Source organism: Sturnira hondurensis, unplaced genomic scaffold (assembly GCF_014824575.4).
Source record: "Sturnira hondurensis isolate 20B ecotype Veracruz unplaced genomic scaffold, ASM1482457v3 Scaffold0022566, whole genome shotgun sequence".
NCBI lineage: Eukaryota > Metazoa > Chordata > Mammalia > Chiroptera > Phyllostomidae > Sturnira > Sturnira hondurensis.
Genome location: NW_028095197.1, coordinates 1910635 through 1936761, shown reverse-complemented (window position 1 = coordinate 1936761; position 26127 = coordinate 1910635). Strand labels below are relative to the sequence as shown.

General features: G+C 37.6%; 2 protein-coding genes across 9 annotated transcripts in view; both read left to right on the top strand.

The window, feature by feature from the left end:
• Positions 1–12279, top strand: part of GKAP1 (G kinase anchoring protein 1) — a 75936-nt gene extending 63657 nt beyond the window's left edge. For 5 of the 7 annotated variants that reach the window (XM_037035805.1, XM_037035804.1, XM_037035802.1 and 2 more), the window contains 4 exons: positions 1557–1658; positions 4991–5054; positions 8954–9024; positions 9863–11738. In XM_037035805.1, coding sequence (XP_036891700.1) covers positions 1557–1658; positions 4991–5054; positions 8954–9024; positions 9863–10006 — 381 coding nt within the window. In that variant the 3' untranslated portion in view covers positions 10007–11738. The other 2 variants (XM_037035806.1, XM_037035808.1) reach the window with 1 other exon arrangement.
• An 11950-nt stretch (positions 12280–24229) lies between these two features.
• UBQLN1 (ubiquilin 1) overlaps positions 24230–26127 on the top strand; it is a 37591-nt gene continuing 35693 nt past the window's right edge. The window contains exon 1 of one of the 2 annotated variants that reach the window (XM_037035687.1): positions 24230–24732. In XM_037035687.1, the coding sequence (XP_036891582.1) occupies positions 24553–24732 (180 nt within the window). In that variant the 5' untranslated portion in view covers positions 24230–24552. The remainder of the gene's footprint in view (positions 24733–26127) is intronic. The other variant, XM_037035688.1, reaches the window with a different exon arrangement.

Sequence of the window (26127 nt, the reverse complement as noted above, 5' to 3'; positions counted from 1 at the left end):
TGGCCAGCAATCTTAGAAGATGGTGGGTTTGTACCCTAACAGGTCATCTTATGTTTCCTTTCAAGCCACCCTTTTTTATAAGGGGGCAAAACTGTAGCTAAGGGATTTTGGAACTCAAGGGAAAAAATTGTAGGTAAGGAATTTGGAATTCAAGAAAGGGAGTTAATCAGGCAAAAGCTGCAGTATGGCAATTTCCCTAACATCCTTTCATCCCCCAACCAGTGATTTTCTTTATCTGTGTCCTGTGTCCTGGGAGATTTTCTTTATCTGTATTTTGCAAGGCAGACTGTCTCTCCCTGGGACACAAGGGACTCAGATACCACCTTGATTGCTTATGGTCTCTTCTGGAGCACAAAGGTTAATCGCTTGTGCTCTCCTGGAGTCAGGGTGGGCCATACCTGCAGTTCTTCAAACAATAGTTTTTTTACATGCATTAATTACTAGGCTTATTAACTATTACCTCAAACTAAAATTTTTTGACTCTTGAGTTCTCCAAACTTTCTGTTCTATGACATTGCTGTCAACCTGGATGCCATGATCATGCTATTTTAGTTACTTTTGCCATACATTTATTAGGCAGATACAATTTATTAGGCAAATTTATCTTCATTGTATTAATTTTATTTCCTAATACATTTATTAGACAAGTTTCTCTTCATTGTATTAATTTTATTTCCATCCTGTATTCTACCATATGAAGTTTGAACTATCTTGCTAAGTTCCAAAGTACAAAATCCTATTGGAATTTCCATTGAAACTGTATTGACTTTACAAAGTAATATATTTACTAATATTTAGTATTTCTATTTACAAACATTTTTGTTCTGTGTCTTTTTCAGTATTTTATACTTCTCTTTATGGATCCTCAAAATTTCTGAATTTTATTCTTTGGGATGTTTTTTATTGCTATTGGGAGAAAATGATTTTTCTAGTTGTATCTTCTACCTGCTAATTGCTGATAATAGAGAAAAGTTATTTTTGTTTTTTATTATTTTGTGTTTTTTCTCATATGTTTTCAATTTTAGGGGGCCTTAAAGATAGACTAAACTTGTCACAGAGCACTTTTAATATGCTTATTCATAAACATATCATTTCAAAGCCCTGATATTATTCTAGAGCCCTGATATTATTCTGTCAAACTCATTTTCACCTGGGGCTACATCAGCCCTGCGGTTGCCTTCAAAGGGCTGAATGTAGAGCTCCTTTGCCCCTAGTTAAGGAGTACTGACATTTATACAGTCCTAAAATTATATTCAACCCTTTGAAGGAAGCCATGAGGCTGATATGGCCCATGGTGAAAATAAGTTTGATACCCCTGTTCTAGGGTATGTTTGTAGTTTGAGATTAATCATAAATGTCTTATTTGCATGAATATTTGTACATAATTATATCATTGAATAAAAGTAGAAAATAGTCAACAGTTTAAGGTTGCTCTAGAATATGAACTAAAATCAAGAAAATTGACATTTTTTTCTCTTAAACTTTTCACAAAGAAAAACTGTAAACCAGAATTAGCAGGTTATCTTAGTTCTAAAACAGTATTTTTCTCACTTCAGGAAGTAGTTCTGAAAGATGGCAGGATTGAAAGACTAAAGTTGGAACTTGAAAGGAAAGATGTTGAAATCCAGAAACTGAAAAATGTGATCACTCAATGGGAGGTTTGTAAACCAGTAATCTGTACAGTTTCTGTTTTTCTTATATGTAAATATGTTTAATGTTTGAATGATAGAAATAATGCTTCTTCTGTTTAAGTTTTTGAATTAATTAATGATATAAAATTGGAATAATAATGTGATTTACTATATGGTAAAATATATATAACATTGAATTTTGCCATTTTAACTATTTTAAATGTGTGAATCAATAGCATTAAGCACCTTTATAATGTTGTATAGCCATGAACATTGTCTTTTTTCAAAACTTTTCATTCTTCCAAACAGACTCTTGAACCCATTAAACCGCTCCTTATTTCTTATTCCCTGCACCTTCTGGTAATCTCTAGTCTGTGATTTTACTTATCCTGGGTACTTCATATAAGTGGAATCATACAGTACTTGTTCTTTTGTGTCTGGCATATTTCACTTAGCATAATGTTTTCAAGGTTCATTCTTGTTTTAGCATGTGTTAGAATTTCATTCTTTTTTATGACTGAATAATATGCCATTGTATGTATATACCACACCTTGTTTATTCATCTACTGATGGACATTTGTATTGTTTTCACCTTTTGGTTATTGTGAATAGTGCTGCTATGAACATTGGTGTATAAGTATCTGAGTCCCTGCTTTTAATTCCTTTGGTTATATAACTAAGAGTGGAATTGCTGGGTCTTGTGGTAATTCTATATTTAAGTTTTTGAGGAATCACCAAACTTTTCCATTAACAGCTATACCATTTTACCTTCCCATTAGCAATGCACAAGGGTTCCAGTTTCTCCACATGTTCCCTAACACTTGTTAATTATACAAGTTATGTTAACTATAAACCTATCTATTACTCTCTTCCTTCCTTCCTTAGGCTTTAAAAAAAGCCTATTTATTCATCTCAAGTATCTTTCTCGGTTGTGCATATGTAATACAGAAAAAAAGACAAATCAAATTCTTCCCTAATGAGTCTTTTCATTGTATTTCTTCCTTAATTCTCACCCCTTTCCCTTAGTTTTTTCTTTGTTGTTTATATATTTCTTTGCTTTTGTTGAGCACATACCATGTCTCAGACCAGAGAATACAACGATGAGTTAGCAAGATAGTCTAATGGGAAAGATAAACATACAAATAATTGCAGCATAGACTTTATAAACTGAGATTTGACTGAATGCCCCAGAGCACAGAAACAGGAATTAATTAGTTTTTGCTATTAAAAATTGGTAAGGATATTACAGAAAAGGTGGGGTTTCCAAGTTGAGAGAATAGTGCATACAAAGGCATGGAAATGGTAGGAAATACACTGTTGCTGACATTTACAGAAATGGGAAGTTGTAGAACAGGGGGGTCAAACTAATTTTCACTGGGGGTCACATCAGCCTCACGGTTGCCTTCAAAGGGCTGAAACAATTTTAGGACTGTATAAATGTAACTCCTCCTTAACTATTAAGGAGTCGAAATTACATTCAGCCCTTCGAAGGCAACCGTGAGGCTGATGTGGCCCCCAGTAAAATGAGTTTGACATCCCTATTGTAGAACATGAAATTGGAGATGTTAACTAGGGTCGGAATCTAGAAGGGAAGTGACACGAAAATTGCTTTGTGCAATGGTAATGCCCATAGCTGAGGGCCTGGAGTGAACATAGTCTGGTAAAACAATTAACAAGTATTGAGTATAAGAGCAAGAGTACGTTTTGAACTAGTTTAGGTGGTGGAAATAAAAGATCTCATTTTGGACATGTTGAGTATGAAATAGCTATGGATTCAGCATAGGCGTTTAGGATACAGTAGGGCACAGTGGAGTCAGAGCATAGGTGTATTTAACTTAACTTTAATCACTCTCTTTCATGAAATTAAAAATACCAGTAAGGGCACTGTGTATTTCATTTGTGCTACTTATTATAAATCGCATGGTACTAGCATTTTATAAATTTGTTTTTATCGATAATTTACTACTTATAATTGTGTATATTAAATGTTATTTTAATGGACAATTGAAAGAATTTTCATGGGTAGTATTGCTCATTTACAATTTTTACTTTAAGTGCTGATTTCAGACACTAAGGCTGCTCTAAGAGATGACTCCATGTATACTGATCTGGACTTTGAACAAAAGGCTAGTTAGAATATCATAAGATACAGTTACATAGTCACAATGGATAGATTTCTTTATTCATAGTGAAGATAGCTATAGTTGACTGTATAAGGTTTCTCTTCATATTTTTATGTTCCCATCTGACTTACCTTTTTTATTTGTTTTTAAGATGCTCAGGAATCCTACTCCCTTTTATTTATTATTGTGTTTGCTTCTGTTCAGTGTATCAGCAATTTACTGAGCAGAGTATTTAGTAAAATCCATCTTTATTGTACTCGACTTTAAAATACATTAAATTTGTTTTACAAGAAAGACTTTGAATCTGGTAACCTCTGTACATACATCATTGTGCATGATGAAAGAAGAAATGACAAGTTTTTTACACTGATCTGTTTCTCTGATTTCTTATTTTTCTATAATGTATTAATTGTATTGTTTTTTCTAATGCATTAAGTATTTATAAGTAATTCAGAGCATTGAATAAATGTAGTTTAGAGTAAAAATTCTTTGGAATATGGAGGTTAATGTGGAAACACTTTCTCTTGTTCATAAATGTGTAATCATGTCATTTATGTAGTCTGAGAAGAAGCTAAACAATTGGAGAAAAAATAAAAATAATTAAAGGATATTTTAGTAAATTAGTAATTCATATCAGCAAAAAATAACTTTCAGAATAGTTATTAAAATAATATGTTAGTAAATTTAATCTTAACTGAGAACACATGGCTGTGCTGTATAATTTAGTAACCACTCTTTTTGTGTAACAAAATTTAAAGTTAAATAAAATAAAAAATGTATTTTCTCAGTCACACTAGGTGCATTTCCAGCAGTTAACAGTCACATAGTAGACAGTGGCAGATATGAAGCAGATACAGAAAATTGTAGTGTAATACTGAGTACTCATGGTATAGAGCTATGAATCATTTTTCTTTTTGTTTTAATTACATTATTTTAAAATGCTAAGGGTTTTATTTGATGAAGAAAAGAAAAAAGCTTCAGGAAAATTTAATATCATTGTTTTGTCCATTTTTATTCTTCTCTTTTATTTTTCAGTCACCTATAATACTAATCTCTATTATCATACCAGGGATTTAATTTAAGTAATAGACAGTTCTCAATATACTTTTCCTCATCTTGTTTCTTTCAGAAGTGACTTAAGTCTTTGGGAAAGCTGAGAACTCATAGATTCATAAATTGATAGTAAATCATATAATTTACTTGACAAAGTTAAATCTTTTTTCTTTGACTATTAGGCAAAATATAAAGAAGTGAAGGCAAGAAATGCACAGTTATTGAAAATGCTTCAGGAAGGTGAAAGTAAGTAATTTTTGTGGTTTTAGAATTAAAAGTTAATCTTAAAAGATATTTGAATATAATTTTTCAAGATATGTGATTAACTGTATCTTGAAACAAAACTGTAACTGAACAAAATAAAAAGGTTTCCCAGAGTGATGGAAACCGAATTGTTGCTGGTAAATTTTTATTACAAGTCAGTCTTATAGTACCTTAGGTATTATATACATTTATAATTATTCATGTAAGAGAAATCTTGAAATTTCAATTCTTATAACTTATTAGACTACAGGAAGCAGGAAAATAAGAATAATGTTTGCTTAAGATTCTACTTTTTTATTGTTGTTTAAGTACAGTTGTCTCCATTTTCCCCTCACCACTCTCCCCTGCCCCAACCACCTCCACCTCCCACTCTCAGTCCTACCCCCACTTTGGCTTTATCCATGGGTCCTTCATACGTGTTCCTTGACAACTCTTCCTCATTTTCCCCCTGTAAGTTGATGTATGAAAATTCCAATTAATCAGTTGCATTCCTGATTGTGTTTACTTACTGCCACTTAACCCTGAAACTTCTACAAAAATTTTTCATTCATGATAGAAAAAATATGCATAAATTTTTAATATAAGGTTATACAAAGGAAATTAAAAAGACATAGAGAAAGTCATTAATAAATGAGAAAATCTAAATAGACAAAATTAAGTTTAGTAAACTTTTTTTACTGTTAATATGTATTAAGGAAACATCAAATATAACTCCTATATCTCTGAACCCTCTTCCACATACAGTACCACAATAGCCTGCCCTGGCAAATACCTAAGGCTCCGCCCCTTATGTAACAGGCACACAGAGACAAAAAATATGGCCCAAATGAAATAACACATCAAAGCTCCAGAAAAAATACAACTAAGTGATGAAGAGATAGCCACCCTATCAGAAGCACAGTCCAAAACACTGGGAATCAGGATGCTCACAGAAATGGTCGAGTATGGTTGCCAAATAGAGGAAAAAGCGAAGGCTATGAAAAGTGAAATAAAGGCAACCAACAGTGAAGGGAAGGAAACCAGGACTCAAATCAATGGTTTGGACCAGAAGGAAGAAAGAAACATTCAACCAGAATAGAATGAAGAAATAAGAATTCAAAAAAAGGAGGAGAGGCTTAGGAACCTTCAGAACAATCATAGGGGTGCCAGAAAAAGAGGAAGACGAAGAAATTGAAATCTTATTTGAAAAGATAATGAAGGAGAACCTCCCCAATCTGGCAAAGGAAATACACTTCCAGGAAGTCCAGGAAGTTCAGAGAGTCCTAAAGAAGTTAGACCCAAAGAAGCACACACCAAGGCACATAGTAATTACATTACCCAAGATTAAAATGAAGGAGAGAATCCTAGAAGCAGCAAGAGATAACGGGATAGTCACCTACAAAGGACTTCCCATCAGACTGTCAGCTGATTTCTCAAAAGAGACCTTACAGGCAAGAAGGGACTGGAAAGAAGTATTCCAAGTCATGAAAGGCAAGGACCTACATCCAAGATTGCTCTATCCAGCAAAGCTTTCATTTAGAATGGAAGGGCAGATAATGTGCTTCTCAGATAAGGTCATATTAAAGGAGTTCATCATCACCAAGCCCTTATTACATGAAATGTTAAGGGATTTGTCTAAGAAAAAGAAGATAAAAAATACAAACAGTAAAATGACAAACTATCAACAACTGAACCTAAACAAAAATAAACTAAGCAAACAATTAGCAAAGGAACAGATTCACAGAAATAGAGGTCACATGGAGAGTTATCAGTGGGGAGGGGGTGGGGGGAGAATGTGGAAAAGGGTATTGGGAGTAAGAAGCATAAATGGTAGGTAGAAAAAAGACAGGGGGAGGTTAAGAATCATATGGGAAATGGAGAAGCCAAAGAACTTATATGTATGACTCATGGACATGAACTGAGGTGGGGTGGGGGGGATGTTGGAGGGGTTACAGGGCAGAGGGGAATAAAGGAGGAAAAAATGGGACAACTGTAATAGCATAGTGAATAAAAAATATATAAATATAACTCCTGTGATATTCTGTAGTACTTAAGAAATGTGAAACTCACTTTGAAGAATAATAAGACCAAAAATATTTTAGATATGAAGACACTGGGAATGAGATTGTCCAACCAAAATTTAAATTATATTATTAAATAAGTTATCAAGACAATGAATAAAAGCCAGAAATCCTGTCCAATTGAACAGAATACAGGCTTGAAGTAGATTCAGACTTATTTTTATGACTTTTCTATTTTTTTATGACTATTATACAACTTAACTATGATGAAATAGAAGTTAAAGAGTGATGAGGAAAGGCATTATTTGAAAAATTGATATCAACTTCCTGAGATTCACTGAGATCAGTTCATGTCATTGAGTTTACGTGGATCATTTAATGAATAAAATTATGAAAATAAATGTTTACAATGTATGTTTCTAATTGAATAAATTAAGGATATCATTGGATGTTTTTTAAATGTGAAATAAATATCCTTAGTTAAAGAAACATTGTGAACATTGAAAAAATTAACTGATAAAAGCTTATTCTGAATAACAGATTAAAAATGGCAACCAGTAGATAAAATTGGTATACATACTCATACTATAAATAATCCAAGTAGGAAAATTTGATATAGGATCATTACATGAAAAATACAGTACATAAGGTCTGTGGGGAAAGTGGAGTTAGAAACATACAATGGTAAAAACTTTGTCAGTGAAATATTTTTAAAAGATGGGCATATAATAAAACTGTGTACCAGTTATAGACAGTTATAGTTTTACCTCTTCAATTTCTCTTAGCTTGTTTTCCCCCTCTTGTTTTAAAATTGTAGAGTTAGATTTTCATTTAGCAGTCATCATCATGGAGTTTGTCAGCAATGTGGAAATTTTTAATGCTTAGGAAATGTAGGGACCAAAATAATAGACCTCTTCTTCCCCAAAGACAGAAAAAAAATCTCTAGACAAATGAATAGATCTGAGAGACCACAGATGTTATATGATCAGCTATGTCACAGTCACTACATTTATTTGACAATGTTTTATTGGTATAAAAATCACGTAAATTTTTTTTTGCAGGCCTTATGGTATACTTACCCTGGCAATTTAACAAAACAAAGAGAAACACTACATTTTTTTATTTTAATTTTATTTTTTAAAGATTTTTTAAAATTTATCTTTAGAGGGGAAGGGAAGGAGAGAAGGAGAGAAATATCAATGTATGGTTGCTTCTCGTGAGTCCCCTGCTGGGAACTGGCCTGCAACCCAGGCATGTGCCCTGACTGGGAATCAAACCGCAATCATGTGGTTCGTAGGCCCACACTCAATCCTCTGAGCTACACCAGCCAGGGCTAATTTTATTTTTTAAAGATTTTATTTATTTTTAGAAAGAGGGGAAGGGTGGGAGAAAAGGAGGGAGAGAAACATCAATGTGTGGTTGCCTCTCACATGCCCCCTACCTGGGACCTGGCCCACAACACAGGCATGTGCCCTGACTGGGAATTGAACCAGTGACTCCTTGGTTTGCAGGCAGCACTCAGTCCACTGAGCCAGGGCCACTGTACATTTTTTTAAATATTGAAGATTAATCAAGGTATTTAAAGTTTTCTCCCTACATGAATTTTTTACTGTGCCCTTGTCCTTTTTACTCTTTTACTCTATCTGTGCAATTAATATTTTAATGCTATAGAAAATGTAAAATTTCCAGCAACATTGCTGTGGTGATAATAATCAGAATTTGCCAGTGAAAAATAAGAGCTTTATAGGATAGAAATACATTCATTAAATATGAGGACAATTATCTTAGCCTGACTGAACTGCTGTCTTGGGTCAGTAATGTGTTGTTAAGTTATTTGAGTGACTGAAAAGATTATACTATTATTTTTCCTTTTCTTGTCAGTGAAAGATAAAGCAGAAATACTTCTGCAAGTTGATGAATCACAAAGTATCAAGAATGAGCTGACTATACAGGTAAGGGAAACTATACAAGACTGATATTCTTAAGCTGTGCTTTAGTCTTGAATTATGAAACTTGGCTAAACAAAAATATAGCTATTGACACTGCAACAAAGTCATATAAATTGGTAAAAACACAATACAATATACAGATGATGTATTATAGAATTGTACACTTGAAACCTGTGTGATTTTATTAATTAATGTCACCCCAATACATTCAATAACCACCACCAAAAAGAAAGTAATATAAATAATACTTCATTATTGGTATTCAATATGTATAGCAAATGAATGAAGATTCTGTTTACTGTGTAAAGGAGGTAGGTATTTCCTGAAGAATAGGGGAAATTAATGTTGTATTTTAGGTGATAATGGACTGTGAATATAGAGGTAGAAAGGGCAGGCAGAACTTATCTTACTCTTGGACTTGATTTTCTCCTCTTGCCATCCTCATTCTGTCATGTTAGAACAGTGAGCTTGTCTTAGCTATCTCTAATTTACAGCTAAGTAAAGTGTCTAATTGAAAATTGGGGAGGTGAGGAGGGGTTCTTCTCTGATGCTCATTTATCCAGTAGTCAAAAATCATCATTGTGAATAAGTAATAATAATTAAGGTTATTATATGTATGGTGCCAGGTGGCAGGTACTGGGAATGATGAGGGGAAAACATTTTGTAAAGTATGATTGTCTAACCACTATGCTATTCACACCTGAGACTAATACTATATAATATATATTTTTTACATTCAATATTATATATATATGATTACACAAAGCTAAAAAATGAATTAAGAGTATTTGCCTAAAAACACAATGAAAGTCTTTTTAAAAAATTGAATATTTGGTTATAGGTGACTTCACTTCATGCTGCATTAGAGCAAGAAAGATCTAAAGTGAAAGTTTTACAAGCAGAGTTAGCCAAATACCAGGTATGCTTTTATAATTTTGATAGTGTTTTCATCACAAATAATACATTTGAAATAGATACTATGTGATTGAATAACTGCACTATCTTATATTGACCAGAAATATTAATTTTGTTATATAATACACATTTTTTAAAATGTAAGGTTATTCTAGATGTTGGTATTAACTAAAGTATTGGCAATAACTAAAGTATATCAGAAAAATCCTTGCTACTACATAGATGATGTGGCATACATGCCATTGACTCATACTGAGGAAAGACATGTAATGACATTTGTCCCACTGTATAATAAATTTAATCACTTAGGTATAGCAATATCTTTTAGATGTCTTCATTGTAAAGTCTATTTTCCATTTTGTAATTAATAAATGATATGTGGAGTGATACTTTGAGATTGTGCGGCTATCCTTTTCTTTTTACCCAATGGTTTAGCATCCATTCATGATATTTGTAGCATTTATTTTGATGGTTGCAAAATAGTGATTTTTCTAATTTTGTCATTTCTTCTGTATTTACCAGCTGGCATTCAGCATTTTTTTTCTGGATGACACAGTAAAAAATATCAGTGCTTTTTTTCAGTATATGTGTATGTGCATATGTGTGCATATATAAACACACATTTATTTCTATGTATGTATGTGGGTCTAAGTCATGACATAAAATGTGTTAAGGTGGGGTCATAGTCAAAAAAAGTTTGAAGGCCACTGGTGGCCTATAGAACATTAAAGTTCTTTAGCCCCAGCTTTGCTATCAGTCTGGGAGGGAAAATTTGCCTGGGAGGGTCTGAAAATGATTTTTGAAAATTTTTTGTGTGTTTTTTTAATCTTGTTGAGGAGCAAGGTAAGATTTTTAAGCTGTAAAACATTGGTAACTTTATTTTTGTTTTCCTGCTACCAGGAAGTAAATCTTGTTTTTAATACATATCACACACATCTCAGGTCCCACATAACCTTTTTATACTTATTTTCTCAGAATGAATTCTCGCAGAGCTTTTATTTGTCCATAACTAATAGTGTTCTTAGACTTGATTTTTTTTAAAACAAAGGTTGATAGAGAAATGTTTTGATCACTAAGAGGAAAGTTATATGCTGAAAAAAGACAAAAATATTTTTTAAAAAACACAGAGAAGCTGCCATTGTTATTAATTTGGACTGGGTTTCAAGTGCCCCTGATATAACCACCATTTTCAGAAAGGCACTTTCCCAGACTTGGCTGATCATCAGAATCACTTGGGAGCTTTCTGAATTACAGATAGTTTTGACCATTCCTGGTAATTGTGAATAAATAGGTCTGAGACAAATTCTAGACATCAGAATTTTAAAAATATTACTATACAGGTGATTCTAATGATCAACTAAATTTGGGCACTAAATGATCAACTAAATATCTGATAAGATGTCTAGACAAAACTTGCATTATAAATTGAATTACCCAAAAGGGTAATGAAGTGAATTACTAAATTTGCTGATCATATGGAATAAATTGTTTTAGTATTGATCAAAAATTTTTATTTTAAAAACAATCTGGGACAGTCTAAAAGAACTTTAAAAAATAAGATATTTGTGATTTTACTAAATCTAGGCTAGTTCCAATAGATGTAACTGATTTTTACAACTACTTTAACTATTTTTAAAAATAACCCTATAAAAATAATATGGTAGAATGCACATTCAAATTTGCAACAAACTCAGAAAGGAAATTGCTTCCTTCTCATACTCAAAAATGCCTTCAGTTTCATATATTCTTGATTTGCAAATGCCCCAGAATGGTATTTCCTCAATAATTTGCCCTATTTTTCTTTACAGGGTGGCAGAAAAGGGAAAAGAAACTCTGAATTCGACCAGTGTAGGTGATTGCATTGGCCTTTGAGGTCAACACAAAAATAAAAGTTTTCAGGGTTTGGCAAAATGTATATATTTAATGCTGTACAACTGCTAAGCTATGCAGTTTTTGTTGAAGAAATACTTAAAATAATTAGCTTACTAACAGTCTATAATTTTTGGTCCTTTTGGCTTAAAGTGAAAAGAAGAAAAACAGAATTCCAGCAGAATGCAATGATTATTGTTTACTATTCATACTTTGTATCACTTTAGTTTTTCATCAGTCAATAAAATTAATTTACTCTTCCATTAATATGTTTGCTTTTTGTAAGTTTCAGAAACAATGTGAAATTATTATTTTTGCCATAGCACAAACAATTAATTGGATTTTTAAAATTCAGTGAATATTTACTCAGATCTTTCTGCATGCTAAACCTATGGGACATACAACATGAGTGAAAAGTGGTTGATGTACTCAAGTAGCTTATTCTCAGGGGAAATGGAAGGTGGAGGTAGGAAAAAATAACAGCAAAAATAATTACCATACAAATTAGACTGATATCACAGTTTTTGGAAATTGAGAAAACTTGTATGAGATAGTTTTTCTGTAAATTTGTTGAAAAGCATCCAGGTAAAAGGAAGAAAATATGGGATGAAATATTTGTTTAAATAACAGTCTGGCTTGAGGACAGAAACATGACATGCTGAGAATAGAGTGTTGATGTGGGGGAGAAATGAGAGATCTTTTGTTGGTATAACAATTACTAGAATAATTTGTAGTTTATGGCATTCATTTTTCAGTGTAGTCAGTGATATACAAATATGATTCATTAAAGTACCAAGGACAAAGATTTTTTGGTTATATTAAAAAGATGAATATATAAATAACTGCTTGTGACCTCCAAAACCAGCATTACATGAAAGATTCCACTTATGACAGTCTTTGAAGAAAAAATACTTATTAAATAAACATTATCATTGTTTTTATGTCTGGCTTCTTCCATGAGGTTACATGAACCTCGTAAATTTTGTTATTGAACTAAAGTGGGGGTTCAGCTGCCTACTGCCTCCAATAGGCAAATTCTAGAGGCAGAGGCTGATGAGAAAGGAAAGAGGTTTTTATTCAAATGATGCAGTCTGGGAGAATGGCAGACTCTTGCCTCAAATCCCATCTTCTCCAGGAAACCCAGAGGAAAACTCAGCCGTCCTCAGCAAGAGTAAAACCAAAGGCAGCGTCCAGAGTTCCTTCTCTCATTTAAAGTACTATCCCTTGGGAACCACAGGTGGCCACTGAGTGGTCATTCAGGCAGCTAAGCTTTTCTCTGGGCCACTGTGAGGCTTCAAGCTTTCTCCTGGAACCCACCTGTGGGCCCTGCACTGCCATTGGCTATGCAGCTTCCAGGGCCAGAAAGTCCTGCAAATGCACCAGCTGGTGTGTTACAGGGGTGGGTAAGAGCGTACCCCTTCCCTCCCTTGGGATTCTATTAGTTTGGGGTTTGGGAAGAGCCAAGTACTTTCTCAGAAATGTCCAGTTAACTTTCCAAATTTCTGCACAGTCTGAAAGGGTCCACTCCCAGACCAACCCCTTATTTTCTCCAGGCTAAACTGACAGGCTTCTTCAATCCAGCACCTGGTCCCCTCCTGCCATTCTGACCTTTATTGTGCATGTGCTTGTCTTCCCTTGATCCCACCCCGAATCAGGTACCAGAAGGGGTAGGAGGGCTTTTCCCCCCATCCAATTATCTTGCCAGCCTTGCATACTCAGTGCAATGCCACCTTTTGGCCATTCATCTCTGGAGCAGGGGAGGAGTGTTTGCAAGGCACAAGCTGGGACACCTGTGGCCCACTCGCTGCCTCCAGCAGTTTGCAGTATCCTCCAGTGGCCCCTTCTGTTCACTTGACTTCCACCCCTTTACCTGCTTCTAGTCATCTGGCCAGGCTATTGATATCAGTTGTGACCTACTCCTTATATTCTCACTGCGTAGTTCTCTATGTGGCACAGAGGAGATGCTAAAGAATTATTTGTTCGATAAAGTAGTAAAGCTATTTGAGATAGTTTTTCTCTAATCTTACCTTTAAATAAAATTAAGTACTATCAGAACCTAATTAATCAACTAAATATATATATAGTAATTCCACGATACTGTATTTTTCACCTCAAGGATTAACAAAATCAAATTTCTAATGCTGTTTAACATGATCAAACTAGACAGAACTTGCATCAGAATAGTTTCAATTACAATTGAATTATAGTAGTTAATGAACTGAATGATTAAAGCATACTATATTATCGTCTGCTTTGATTATCTGTCTACATATTATCTATTTTGGTACATTATATAGCATCTAGCACAGTAGCTGGCACCTGATAAACACACAACATATCTTTTACTAGTGTATATTCATTTAACATCTCCTGGGCACATAGAAAACTTCATTGATTATCCTCTTTTGTTCTGCGCAGTCTCTGGAGTGTTGTATTCATAGGTCTATTTTTCCCCTGAATTCTTTTTTCTTGACTGATATACATCCATTCCTCTGGCTTAATCTATCACTTTTAGGTATAGAATCTATCACTTTTAAGTATATCAGTTTCAACAGGAAAAGCTTTATTTAGAGACTGTGAGTGAGCAGTTGGTTATTTCTTCTGTTAAATTGATTTCTCAGGTATTCCCTTCTAATAAATACTATTACTAAGATTCTTTTCAGTCAATTTATAAAATCAATTTATAGGGAAACAACAGTAGAATGGATGAAGCCAAGAATCAAATCAATGATTTGGAAAATAAGAAGGCAAAAAACAACCAATACGAACAACAAGAAAAAAGAATCCAAAAAAAATGAAAATAGTGTAAGCCCCCTCTGGGACAACTTTAAGCATTCCAACATTTGCATCATAAGGGTACATCATAATTAAAATGCTAAAGGTTAAGGATAAAGAGAGAATCTTGAAAGCAGTAAAAGAAGTTAGTTACCTACAGAGGAGTTCCCATAAGGCTGTCAGCTGGTTTCTCAAAAGAAATTTTGTTGGCTAGAAGGGATTGGCAAGAAATATTCAAAAGTCATGAAGAGCAGGGATCTACAGCCAAGATTGCTCCACCTAGCAGAGTTATCATTTAGAATTGAAGGGCAGATAAAGAGCCTCCCCAACTAGAAAATACTAAAGGAGTTCATCATCACGAAACCATTATATGAAATGTTAAAGGGATTTATTTAAAATAAGATCAACACTATAAACAATAAAATAGCAATAAATACATACCTATCAACAATTGAATCTAAAAAATAAACTAAGCAAACAAGAAGAGAGACAGAACCATGGATATGGAGAATGTTTTGATGTTGCCAGATGGGAGGAGGGTGTGGGGGAATGGGTGAAGAGGTGAGGGGATGAAGAAATACAAATAGGCCCTGGCTGGTGTAGCTCAGTGGATTGAATGCAGGCCTGCGAACCACACGATCGCGGTTCGATTCCCAGTCAGGGCACATGCCTGGGTTGCAGGCCAGTTCCCAGCAGGGGACTCACAAGAGGCAACCATACATTGATGTTTCTCTCCTTCTCTCCTTCCCTTCCTCTCTAAGGATAAATAAAATCTTAAAAAAAAAGAAATACAAATAGGTAGTTATAGAATAGCCATAGGCATGCAAAGTACAGTATAGGAAATGGAGTAGCTAGGGAACTTATATGCATGGCCATGGACATGAACAATGGTGTAGGGATTACCTGAGGAATTTGGGGGGTGCTGGATGGAGGGGGGCATAGAGGGAAAAATTGGGACCATTGTAATCACATAATCAATAAAATCTAATTTTACAAAGTTCCCCATATTTGTTTTTCAGCATATGGCTTTTTTCATTTTGAAGTTTTTGATACACTGAAGTTTTTTATTTTACTGCAGTTAACTATGCCAGTATTTTAAAAAATTATTTGTGCTTGTGTTTTATTTAAGAACTCCTTCACTAGCTTGTAAAAGCTAGTAAATTTTGCTTTCCACATTTAGGTTGCGAATTCCACACCTAAGTTCCCTTTGCCCTGCTCAGGCTATGACATCATCTGCCAATGTGTACATTAATACAGTCATACTTTTCAGGGATTACAGCTTGCTTATGCACAATTGAAATTGGATGTACACATGTTTAATCTTTCAAGAAAGCTAGGACTTTATCTTGTAAACAATAGAGAATCTTCACCTAAATTTAGTTGGGGAATATAAGAAGGTCATATGTATTTCTGATACATAGTCAAGATAATCATACTAGTACATTGTCAAGTCTGTTCTCCAGAGAAACAGAACCAATAAGGTATATATGGAGTATGTGTGTGTGTGTGTTCCTTATATATATAATAAGGAATTGGCACATGCAATTACAGAGGCTGAGAAGTTCATCTGGAAACCCAGGAAATCCTGTTGTGAGAGGAATTTCATTCTGAGAAATGAAGGGCCAATGGTGTAAGTACTAGTTAAGGAGTTCAGGAGAAGACAGCTGTCCCAGCTTAAATGGTCAGTCAGAGAGAATTCAACCTGCCTGCCTTTTTCTGTTGGTCCTTGAAAAGGTTGGATGATGTCCACTTACAATTGGGAAGGCCATTGGCTTTACTGAGCCCACCAGATCAAATATTAATCTCATCCAGAAAACCCTCAGAGACAAACCCAGAAATAAAGTTGAGACTGGGCACTGAGTGTTCCAATCAAGATGAACCATAAATTTAACCATCAAGTCCTACAGTTGACTTTTTTGTAAGCCTTACTACTTAAATGATTTTATTTTTCTGTAACTGTAAATTCTGCCATCTCTTGATTGAATTCATGCTAATTTATGAGAATCTCATTCTTTAGAACAACATGGGCCAAATCTGGCCTGCTGCCTGTTTTTCTGTAACCTGCCAATTAATAATTTTTTTTACATTTTTAATAGTTAAAAAAATGAAGAGAGGAACAATACTTCGTGATACAAAATTATATGAAATTCAAATTTCAATGTATATAAATGAGATTTTATTGTAATACCTGTTTGTTTTAACACTGACTTGTTTACATATTGTCTATGGCTGTTTAGTGTTACAAGATCAGAGTAGTTGCGATAGAGATTGGTTGCATGTCATGCAAACTTAAAATCTTTTCTAACTGGCCCTTTACAGAAAAAACTTTCTTGATCTCTGACTTTTCTCAGATATTTACACAGATATGGTGTCTTTTCTCAGATATGTCTTAAACATGAAAGCTTTGGCTCTCCTAAAGAGTTTCCTGAGGCAGACTAATTCCTGCAGAAACCACAAATGATGCATTTAGGTTAGTACAGTTTTAAGGCTTACTGCCCCAGGTTGGGTTTACAATGCTAATGGGGTAACCCACTGAAGACTGAAAAACGGACCCAAAGAAATCTAGATAATTTCTTGCAATCAGCTTTACCATCATGGAAAACTACCCCTAGCATTTATGCTGAATTTAAGTGATGTTATTTTGATAAGGGGGCAGCAAATGCCCCAAATTAAGGTGGACTCACAAAGGTCAACAGGCAAAGGACAAACTCCAGCCACAGCTGGAAAATGTGGCTATGGCTGCTGAAGTTCCTAAGGCTGAAATAGTGTGAGCAAATGATGACTCTACTGCCTAATAGAGGGCTTTCGGTGGACTGGAAACTTGGAAGTTTGTTTGACTAAGCTGCAGTCAGCCACTGAACTGCTTAAAACAAAGTCACTGTGCCTTACTTCTGGCACACTGTCACTCTCCTCCTACCTCTTGATCCCTCCTTCCTCCTCTACCCCAACTTCAGCTGCTTTAAGGGAAAGGTGATTAGGGGAGGGGCCAAGTTTCCACTGTCCCCAAGGGGGACCAAAGTTCTATTTACCTGGAAAGTATGCTAGGGAACTTGAGGATGGAAACTCAGAGTTGTATGGCTCTGCTGGATACAGGAACCCATCATCATTCTCCCAGTTCCCCGGGGGAGTTAGCACCTGGGTGCAGCCAATGGGGCTCTGGCATGATTCACCTGGAGAAGGAATGCTAAAGTGACCTTCTGGGTGGGGTCCTCCAGGCCAGTTCATTGTTGTTACTTTGACGACTGAATGTATAGTAGGAATTGATGTGTACCAGTATTTCCTCATTCCCCAAGTACCAAAGGAGATACTCCTGATTGGGAAGAGTTGCAAGTAGAGAAGTGCTAGTGCCTTTGAGGCTCCACAGTTCGAGCTACAAGTCAACAGGACTGATGATTTTGCCACCTGGAGCCTCTGACAAGAGGAGGCAGCCTCAATCTGGATGTGCCCCTTGGGGCTTTGGACTCATAGCCTTCCTAATACAGCTACCACATACACCCCATTTGAAAAGCTGCCATTAGCTTGTCACTGAGCTCTTGAAACTGAATGCCTGCTTGATAAAGGCCTTGAGACTCAGCCTAATACTCCTGTTTGGGGGTGGCTGAACTTGGACCAAATGTCTACCAAGGTGGGAAGGGCTCAGTAAGCCTTGATTGTCAAATGGACATGATATGGACATTCTTGTTAAGAATGCTGCTGTTCTGGTCCAGTGGCATTTGGCTTTATATGAAAAGTGGCAATTATCTACCTGAGAGAAAATTTATCATTTGCCTTCTCCTCCCTCTGGCTTTTGCGCATCAAGCAAAGCTAATGACTCAGTGGAATTCTCAATTCAGGGTTTCCCCTAAATGCCTGGGCTGGACTTACTGATGGTCCAGCTACACTGAAGCCTGTTAGGAGGCCTCAGATCAGTGTTAATATGTAGAACCAAAAGTGGACATGGTCACTGCACTCAAAGGGCAGAATTCAAGGCCATGCTCTTATCTCTGACCAATAGTCTTCTTGATAAACCTTGTTATATTTGTGCTGACTCTGGGACTATTGCCAGTGGCCTGTTTGGTTTGCATTTGGAAAACTACAGACATTGAAAACACTGCCTCTGTGGGGACATGAAATGTAGAAACAAGTCACAACTATTGACCCAACCACTTGGGTCTCTTATGTAGATGTCCATGGTAGGGGCCATTCCCAAAAGACTAACTGGAGTCAAGCTGCTGACAGAGCTTTGTGCTGCCCTGATTGCCACCATTGCAGCCTCTGTCCATCATCATGTGGATGTTCCACACCCATCAGAGAGAGGTCAGAGTATAGGAATCTTATGTTTCTGATGTAAAGGCTACTACTGATTCTCAGACTTGGACTCCTTGACAGAAGATGACATATTTGTCTCACAGGGGTAAGGACACACTGCATGTGTGTGTCCCCACCCACTCCTGGCACACTGATTATGTTGGACTTTTGACCCTCTCACGGAGCTATCAGTGGTGCCTCACCGTTGTTGACACTTTTTCAGCTTTGGTGTTACTGGTCTAGTTCAACTGACTAGTCCTATTCCTATTGTCCTTGAAACCAGTCTGTCATGTTTTTGGCTTTCTGGGCCATCTGGAATCTGACAATGGTTTACCTTTTATTGCAAAAGCTACTTAACAATGGGATAGTGGTTAAAGTGCTCAAGACTTTTGTGGTACAGTCCACAGTCATCTTAAAAGACTATTTTACCTTATACCCTTCACCTCCTCCTGGTTCGTACACTTTAGTACTAGGTATTTTTGTCTCTGAGTGTGGCTGCCCCCAGAAAGAGATAATCTCCTCCCGGCCAGTTCATAGGTAATAATTAAGACAAAAAGGGATGGCATGGGGAGTTTATAAAACTATGTGAAAATCCAGAATGCTACCCTGGGCATGATGCTGCTTCTTTAATGACAACTGCAGGTTGTCCTGGTTGGTACATTAAGATCCAAGCTTAATTCTGGTTTAACTACTTGGATTCTCCTGTTGGATTGTCATTGTTCTGGTGTTTAAGGATAATGGTTGAGTACATGGTGGAGTATATTGCTCCTAGTCCCCCTATAATGGCCTATGGTGGTCCAAATAGGGGACATAATAGGTCTCCATAAATTTTAGAAAAATGTCCTTACTGCTTCTGTGCCTTACTCTTCTGGACAAAAGGTCTGGGTGTGAATCAGGGATGAGTGGAAGAAGATGGAGCTATAGCTACAGGCATGGGACACACTTTTTTTGGTGATAGGAGTAAACACTCTAGCACTAGGGGAAGGAACACCTTGGACCTGGGGAGGCATGGGAGAGGGAGAGACATCAATAGTTTCCTGTGTTTCAGAGCTGCTGTTGGACCACTCCTCATGAAAGTAGTTTTTTTGAACTAGCCAATGCTACATTTAACTGGGTTTTGCCATAGGAGTCACATAGCTCTGACTAAAGTTGCCATTTTCATTTACTAAGAAGGCAGATGAAAATGGCAGGGGATGTTCCATCTCTTGTACCTCCCATGCAAAACATGTCAGCACCTTCAGATCTCTTTCCCACTTCCATTCCTGTAGCCTTACTAGTCATTCTGTGGAGTGGGTGAATGCCACTCAGCTGGCAGCATGGACAAACAGGACAGTTTGGACTGACTACCTGTAGGCAGTCCCTCCAGAAACAAAGACTACTTAATTATGCAAAATGAACTAGAAACCCTAAGGCTTACCAACCAGCTGTGAGGTCACAATGGAGGCACTGGAGCTTGTGCCTGCAAGTGACGTAGATGACATGGGGAGGGTGGCGGTCTCTGATAATTATAAACATTTTCTTTCCAGGTGTACCATATGCATCCCCAGGACTGGACTTCTTAGGTGGATGTCAGGCAAAAATTTTCTTCCTTTTGAACAAAACAGTGGCACCTTAGGGGTGGTCATGAGAAACCTTCAAGTGTTTAAGGAAACACCATTACAGAGCCCTCAGATCACATGTACAACTATCCAAAATGATGCTGCCCTTGATTACCTTGAGGAGTTTCTCAGAGGGATAACTTACTTGCTATTTGTATACAACTGGGGGGTGGGGGCAATCATTCCTACAAGAACCAATGGATTAGAAGAGGTAGAACAAAATTTATCCTCAATTTAGCTGGAGATCAGTGGCATCACATTGGCCCTGGAAGGCATTCACGTTAGCCTCAACTCACTGCTCAGGGTTGTTACATTGATATAATTGCCCTAGATTTTCTCTCTGCAGGCCTTAGCAAAGTATGTTTAATTGATAAGATATCCTGTTGTGCCTATTAATACCTTGGGCTAAGTAAGGGGAAAAGTCAATACAAAAACAGTATCTAGGAAGCAGCCAAAGTAGACTCAAGATGGTTTATAGAATTTGTTAAGACGATTGGGTCTGGACCCCTGGGAAGTACAGCTATGAATACTGCAGGTCCACCTCATACAGCTACTTGAAATCCTGTTGATACTAGCCTTATTAAATGCTCTAAAAGATAAATTGAATGGATTTGGTCCCAGCCACTGGTGGTCAGATTAGTGACCACCAGAATGACCAACAGAGTGGTAGCCTCATGGAAAAGTTTGCCAGAAGCCACGAAAGTGTAGAAACAAGGGGCAGGTATTATTGGGAGATGATTCTTCATGGGTTTCTCATAATTCTGCACATCTTGTGAATACACGCACTGCACACCTCGGTGAGGGGAATAATGGCTCTCCAAAAATCCCAATCTTCAGGACCTGTGAATCTGTCACCTTACATGCAAACGGACTATGCAGATGTGATTAAGGGCCTTGAGATGATGAGATTACCCTGGATTATTTGGGAGAGCCCAATGTCATCAGAAGGGTCCTTATAAAGGGAAGGGGGACACAGGAGAGTCAGAAGAGATTGACAATGGAAGCAGAAATTGGAGTGATTTGGCCACAGGCTAAGGAATGTGAGCAGTCTCTAGACCCTGGAAAAGGCAAGGAACAGTCTCACCCACAACTTCTAGAAGGAACAGGGATGAACAAATAAATCAGGCCCAGATCAGGGATGATTCCATAAGCGCTTATCCCATAAGCGTTATCATTCTCTGGACTTCCTTCACGATTTTGCACACTAGATTTTGCACACTTTAACCTCCTTCTCTCTGGCCCCAGAGAGCATCTAAAATTTCCCCATGCTGACTCATGTTGCTCAGTGGGTTGAGCATTGTTCCTGCAACCAATAGGTCATGGGTTTGATTCCCCATTAAGGGCACATACCTGGGTTGCAGGTTGAGCCCCAGTCAGGATGTGAGCGAGAGGCAACCTCTCTCTCTCACATTAATGTTTCTCTCCTTGTCTTTCTCCTTCCCTTCCCCTTGTTCTAAAAATAAATAAATAAAACCTTTAAAATAAAAAATATAATTTCCTTGTGGCTCATTTGCTTATTTTATACAACGATCGCAGACTCTTCACATTAGTTAACCTCCAAGTTCTGGAAACAATTCCAACACCTGTGAGTTGAATAAATTTGTCCCCTGAAAAGAAATCATTAGAATTAGAATTTTACACAAGCGGGTAATAAATATTTTCTTTGCCTGAACTTACTGCAAAGTAAGTATATATCTATTATGTACCTATATGTCACTATATTATAAACCTTAGGAGAGACAAGAGAATAAAACATGATTTACCATTCTAAAAGAAGTTCCTCTCCAGTGCAAAACAAAGCAGTCCAACAATTCAGTTAAATAATAAATGTTCTCATGCCGAGAAATTAGGTTGGGCACTGGGTGATTAAGATTTCATATCAGTTTTTAAGGACCTTGAAAGGGAGATATGCACACTATTAAGTGTAATAGAAAGCCGAATGTGATGATACCAAAAAAAGCTATGTGGAAATATAGAGTATTTATAGAAAATCTATGGCCCACAAAGCCTAACATATTTACTATTTTGTGTTCCCTGAAAGTTTGTTCATCCCTGATCTGGACCCCCATTTGCAAAAGTTCCTTAAAATATATGATTATTTCTAAAAAGTGTTAAAATAACTAGACTGTATATTCTTACAGCTAAACAATATTACTTTGTAAATTGTGCATATAGTTCAGAACTTTTAAGAAATTAGTGTAGACAAATAATTATAGAGCAATTTCATAAGTGTAGTGTTAAGAGATAAACTATTGGTTGTCCACTGGTGAAACTTTTACCTTGACAAATAATGATTACTTCATATCTAGACATAAGCAAGTAGTCATCCTTCACAGAGTATGTATCTTTCAGTAGAGAGCCTTGTGTGATTGTTATCAAACAATGCTGCCAGAAATTTAGCTAATATCAGATAATGACTATATTACAATTGATACTTTTAGAACTTCTTAGATCCAGATTACAAAGGAACTCTGCTCAAAACTAGTCTTTGGGCAAGAGCATTTATTCCCAGAACAGAGGTTGGATGGTTTAAAAACAAAGTATATATTTCCATATTTGGGTCACAGTGGGCTGTCACGGTTTTCTGTCTGTGTGACACTTTATTAATAAAGTTAATGTCCTGGGTTGTATTTTCCTTGCAAGTTATCTTTAAAGGCAAACAATGATGTCATTTCAAAGTTAATATTCTTAGGGGGAAAATAACTTCCTGTTTCTTCTTTCTACCTGTATTACATTGAAACTAATTTTTGAATAATTGTCTTTATACCACCTAAAGTCTGAAATAGAACAGTAACTTACTTGATGTAAGAATATAAAATGAACAACTTGGCTACATTAAACTGTCCCAGTCTGGGTGAGCACTCTTCCTACCCAACATTTTGGGGGATAGTGCTTACCCAAATCTCCGACAGAAAATTTGGAGGTGCTCGCGCGGGGATGTCAGCGTGGGTGCGGAGGCCAGACAACACTGTGGCCCGATCACCTGAACAAACATGTTAGATCCGAGGGCAGGAAGCCCTGGCCAAGGAGCAACGATTCCTCAGGAAGGGTGACTACAGATACTACGTCTTTGGTTATGAGGCTCTTCCCTCTATCAATTTATGTTTCAACTCCCGCGCTCTGGGCATTCAGGTCAAGCATTTTAAATCTTCTAAGTAAACAAAAGTTAAGCATATTAAAATAATATAATATTCTTCCAATCATTAGAGACCTCCGGGTCCACAGGCGTCTACTAACTATAACTTCGGTTATAAGGCGCTCTCCTCCATTAACTCAGCTTCCAACTTCCGCGCTCCAAGCAGTAAGAGCAAGCATTTCAAGCCTTCCAAGTAACCAAAGATTAAGCATATTAAAATAAGGAAACAACCCTATATTCATTAGAAACCCCCATGTCCCAGCGACCACGGGAAAAACACAAGAGGACCAGAGCAGGCGACCGCGCAGTGTATGACGCAAGGGGGCGGAGAACTACGTGTTTAACGGAGCGCAAGCGCAGCCACGGCCGCGGCGCCCACTGGTCCGGCCCTTTCTAGTAATTTCGCTAGCTGACTGACGTCATCCCCATGCGCCGTGACAGTGCCTTTCAGAACCCAGGAATATTTTGGGGTGAAAGGAGTGAAAAAAAAAAGAACACATCTCTCCTACCCTATTCTACTTTTAGCTTTTAACTCTGGCCGTGCCTACACTTTGACCCATGGAACAGGAAAGACGAAATAAAGCAGCCGGCACTCGAAGACGGCTGGGTCGGGTATGACTCGACGACGCCGCCAACCGCGTTACCCGGCGTGCCCCGCGCGGCGCCAGGGGAGTAACGTGGGGGCGGGGAGTGGGAGGAGGAAGAGGCGGCTACTGCGGATGTCGCTGCGACCCAGAGGCATAAGAACACAAGACGGCTGCTGAGCGTCAAGTCAGACCTGCGCTTGAGCCCACACCCAGGTCTGCGGCACATTTCTCCTACGGCGGCTCTTCGTCCGTTGCCACTTAGGCAGCACGTCCTGCGTTCTCCGTTGTCCTGGCCAGCCGGCTCTGGCGTTCTCCGGCCCTAACTCACTCGCCTGCTGCCTCCTGAGTCACTGCAGCCGCCGCCATGGCCGAGAGTGGTGAAAGCGGTGGCCCTCCGAACTCCCAGGACAGCGCCACCGCGGCTGAAGGTGGCGGCGCCCCCGTTGCCGCTGCTGCTGCGGAGCCCAAGATCATGAAAGTCACTGTGAAGACCCCGAAGGAGAAGGAGGAGTTCGCTGTGCCCGAGAATAGCTCTGTCCAGCAGGTAAGGGCAGCCCTGGGCTCGGACCGGGGCGGGGGTAGCGGCAGGACCTCTGCCCACGGCGGGAGGATGTGATTTTGCGAGGGCCTGGGCGCAGGTCGTTCTTAGAGGTGCTCCTGGCCCTACTTTCCGGGCTCATCCAAGTTAGATCACGCCCAAGTTCGTGGGTTTGTTCCTCGGGACACCGCAGAGGTTTGTGGCAGTGCCGCGCGGCCTGTTTGTGGGACGCGCGGACACCGCTTCCTTCCGCGCCCCCTTCTTGCTTCGGCCTCCACAGACCCCCAGCTCCCCGCCCCCAGCCGCCTCCCTGCTGCTCCGCACAAAGGAAAGGGACCTACCGTCTGACTCCGGGCTGGGGTGAGGGTTCTCTAGCCCAGTCTGTGATTTCTGTCTCCTGAATAAAAAAGGGGGGGTGCTTATTGTTTTACCTGCCTGAGGGTTAAGGTGGATTCTGCGGTGAGAGGCACGTGTACATTTAGTTATGCGTTTTGAATGATGAAGTCTTTTTCATTCTTTGTTTTTTAAAAATTAAGTATGTCATAGAAATTGTTTTCAGCCACGTCTTAGGCAATAATATTAGGCTTAAGGAGAAAGGTTCATGACTTTGATTGATGACTTGCCGTTTTTAATCTGTCATACCTTAGATACTAGTCATTGGGTAGGTTTTTGTTTAATTTCAGAGGGATGATGGCTGTGTTATTCCTGTATTAGTGGTTGCAGTCTAATAAAAGAGCACAATTGGAGTTAATGAGAATACTACCAAATAATTTGCAACTTAAAATCTATTAGGAATATAAACTTTACAGTTAATTAGGAATCTTGAAGAATTCAACAGATTGATTTAGCATATTGCTTAATACATCCCAGAATGTTTTCCATAACTATTGCATTGACTTCTGGGGATGTCAAACAGTGTGAACAGTAGGAGGAAACAATTTCTGAAGTGTACCTACGGTTCCCCAGGGACGCTAAATGATTTGTGGTATTGGTGTATACAGTTTTAAAAGATGGTAGGTTTTGTGAAGTTGTAAGTAGTGTGCAGCATCAGGTTAGAGAAACTTTTACCACCTACTGAATCACCATATTTTTTAAACAATTTTTATTAGAGAAAGGGGAAGGGAGGGGGAAAGAGGGAGAGAAACATAGATGTTAAAGAGATAGTTGCCTCTCACAGGCTCCTCGACCTGGGACCAAACTCACAACCCAGACATTTGCCCTGACGGGAAATCTGTCTGCTACCTTTTGCTTTGCAGAACACCCAACTAACCCAGCCATACCTGTCAAGGCCATATATATTTATATTTTTTGTCAAAGTTTTGTTACGAAAAATTTACTTAACATTTTAATAGTTTCCAACACAAAGGTAAGTTGAAAGAATTGGGAAATGAATACTCATAT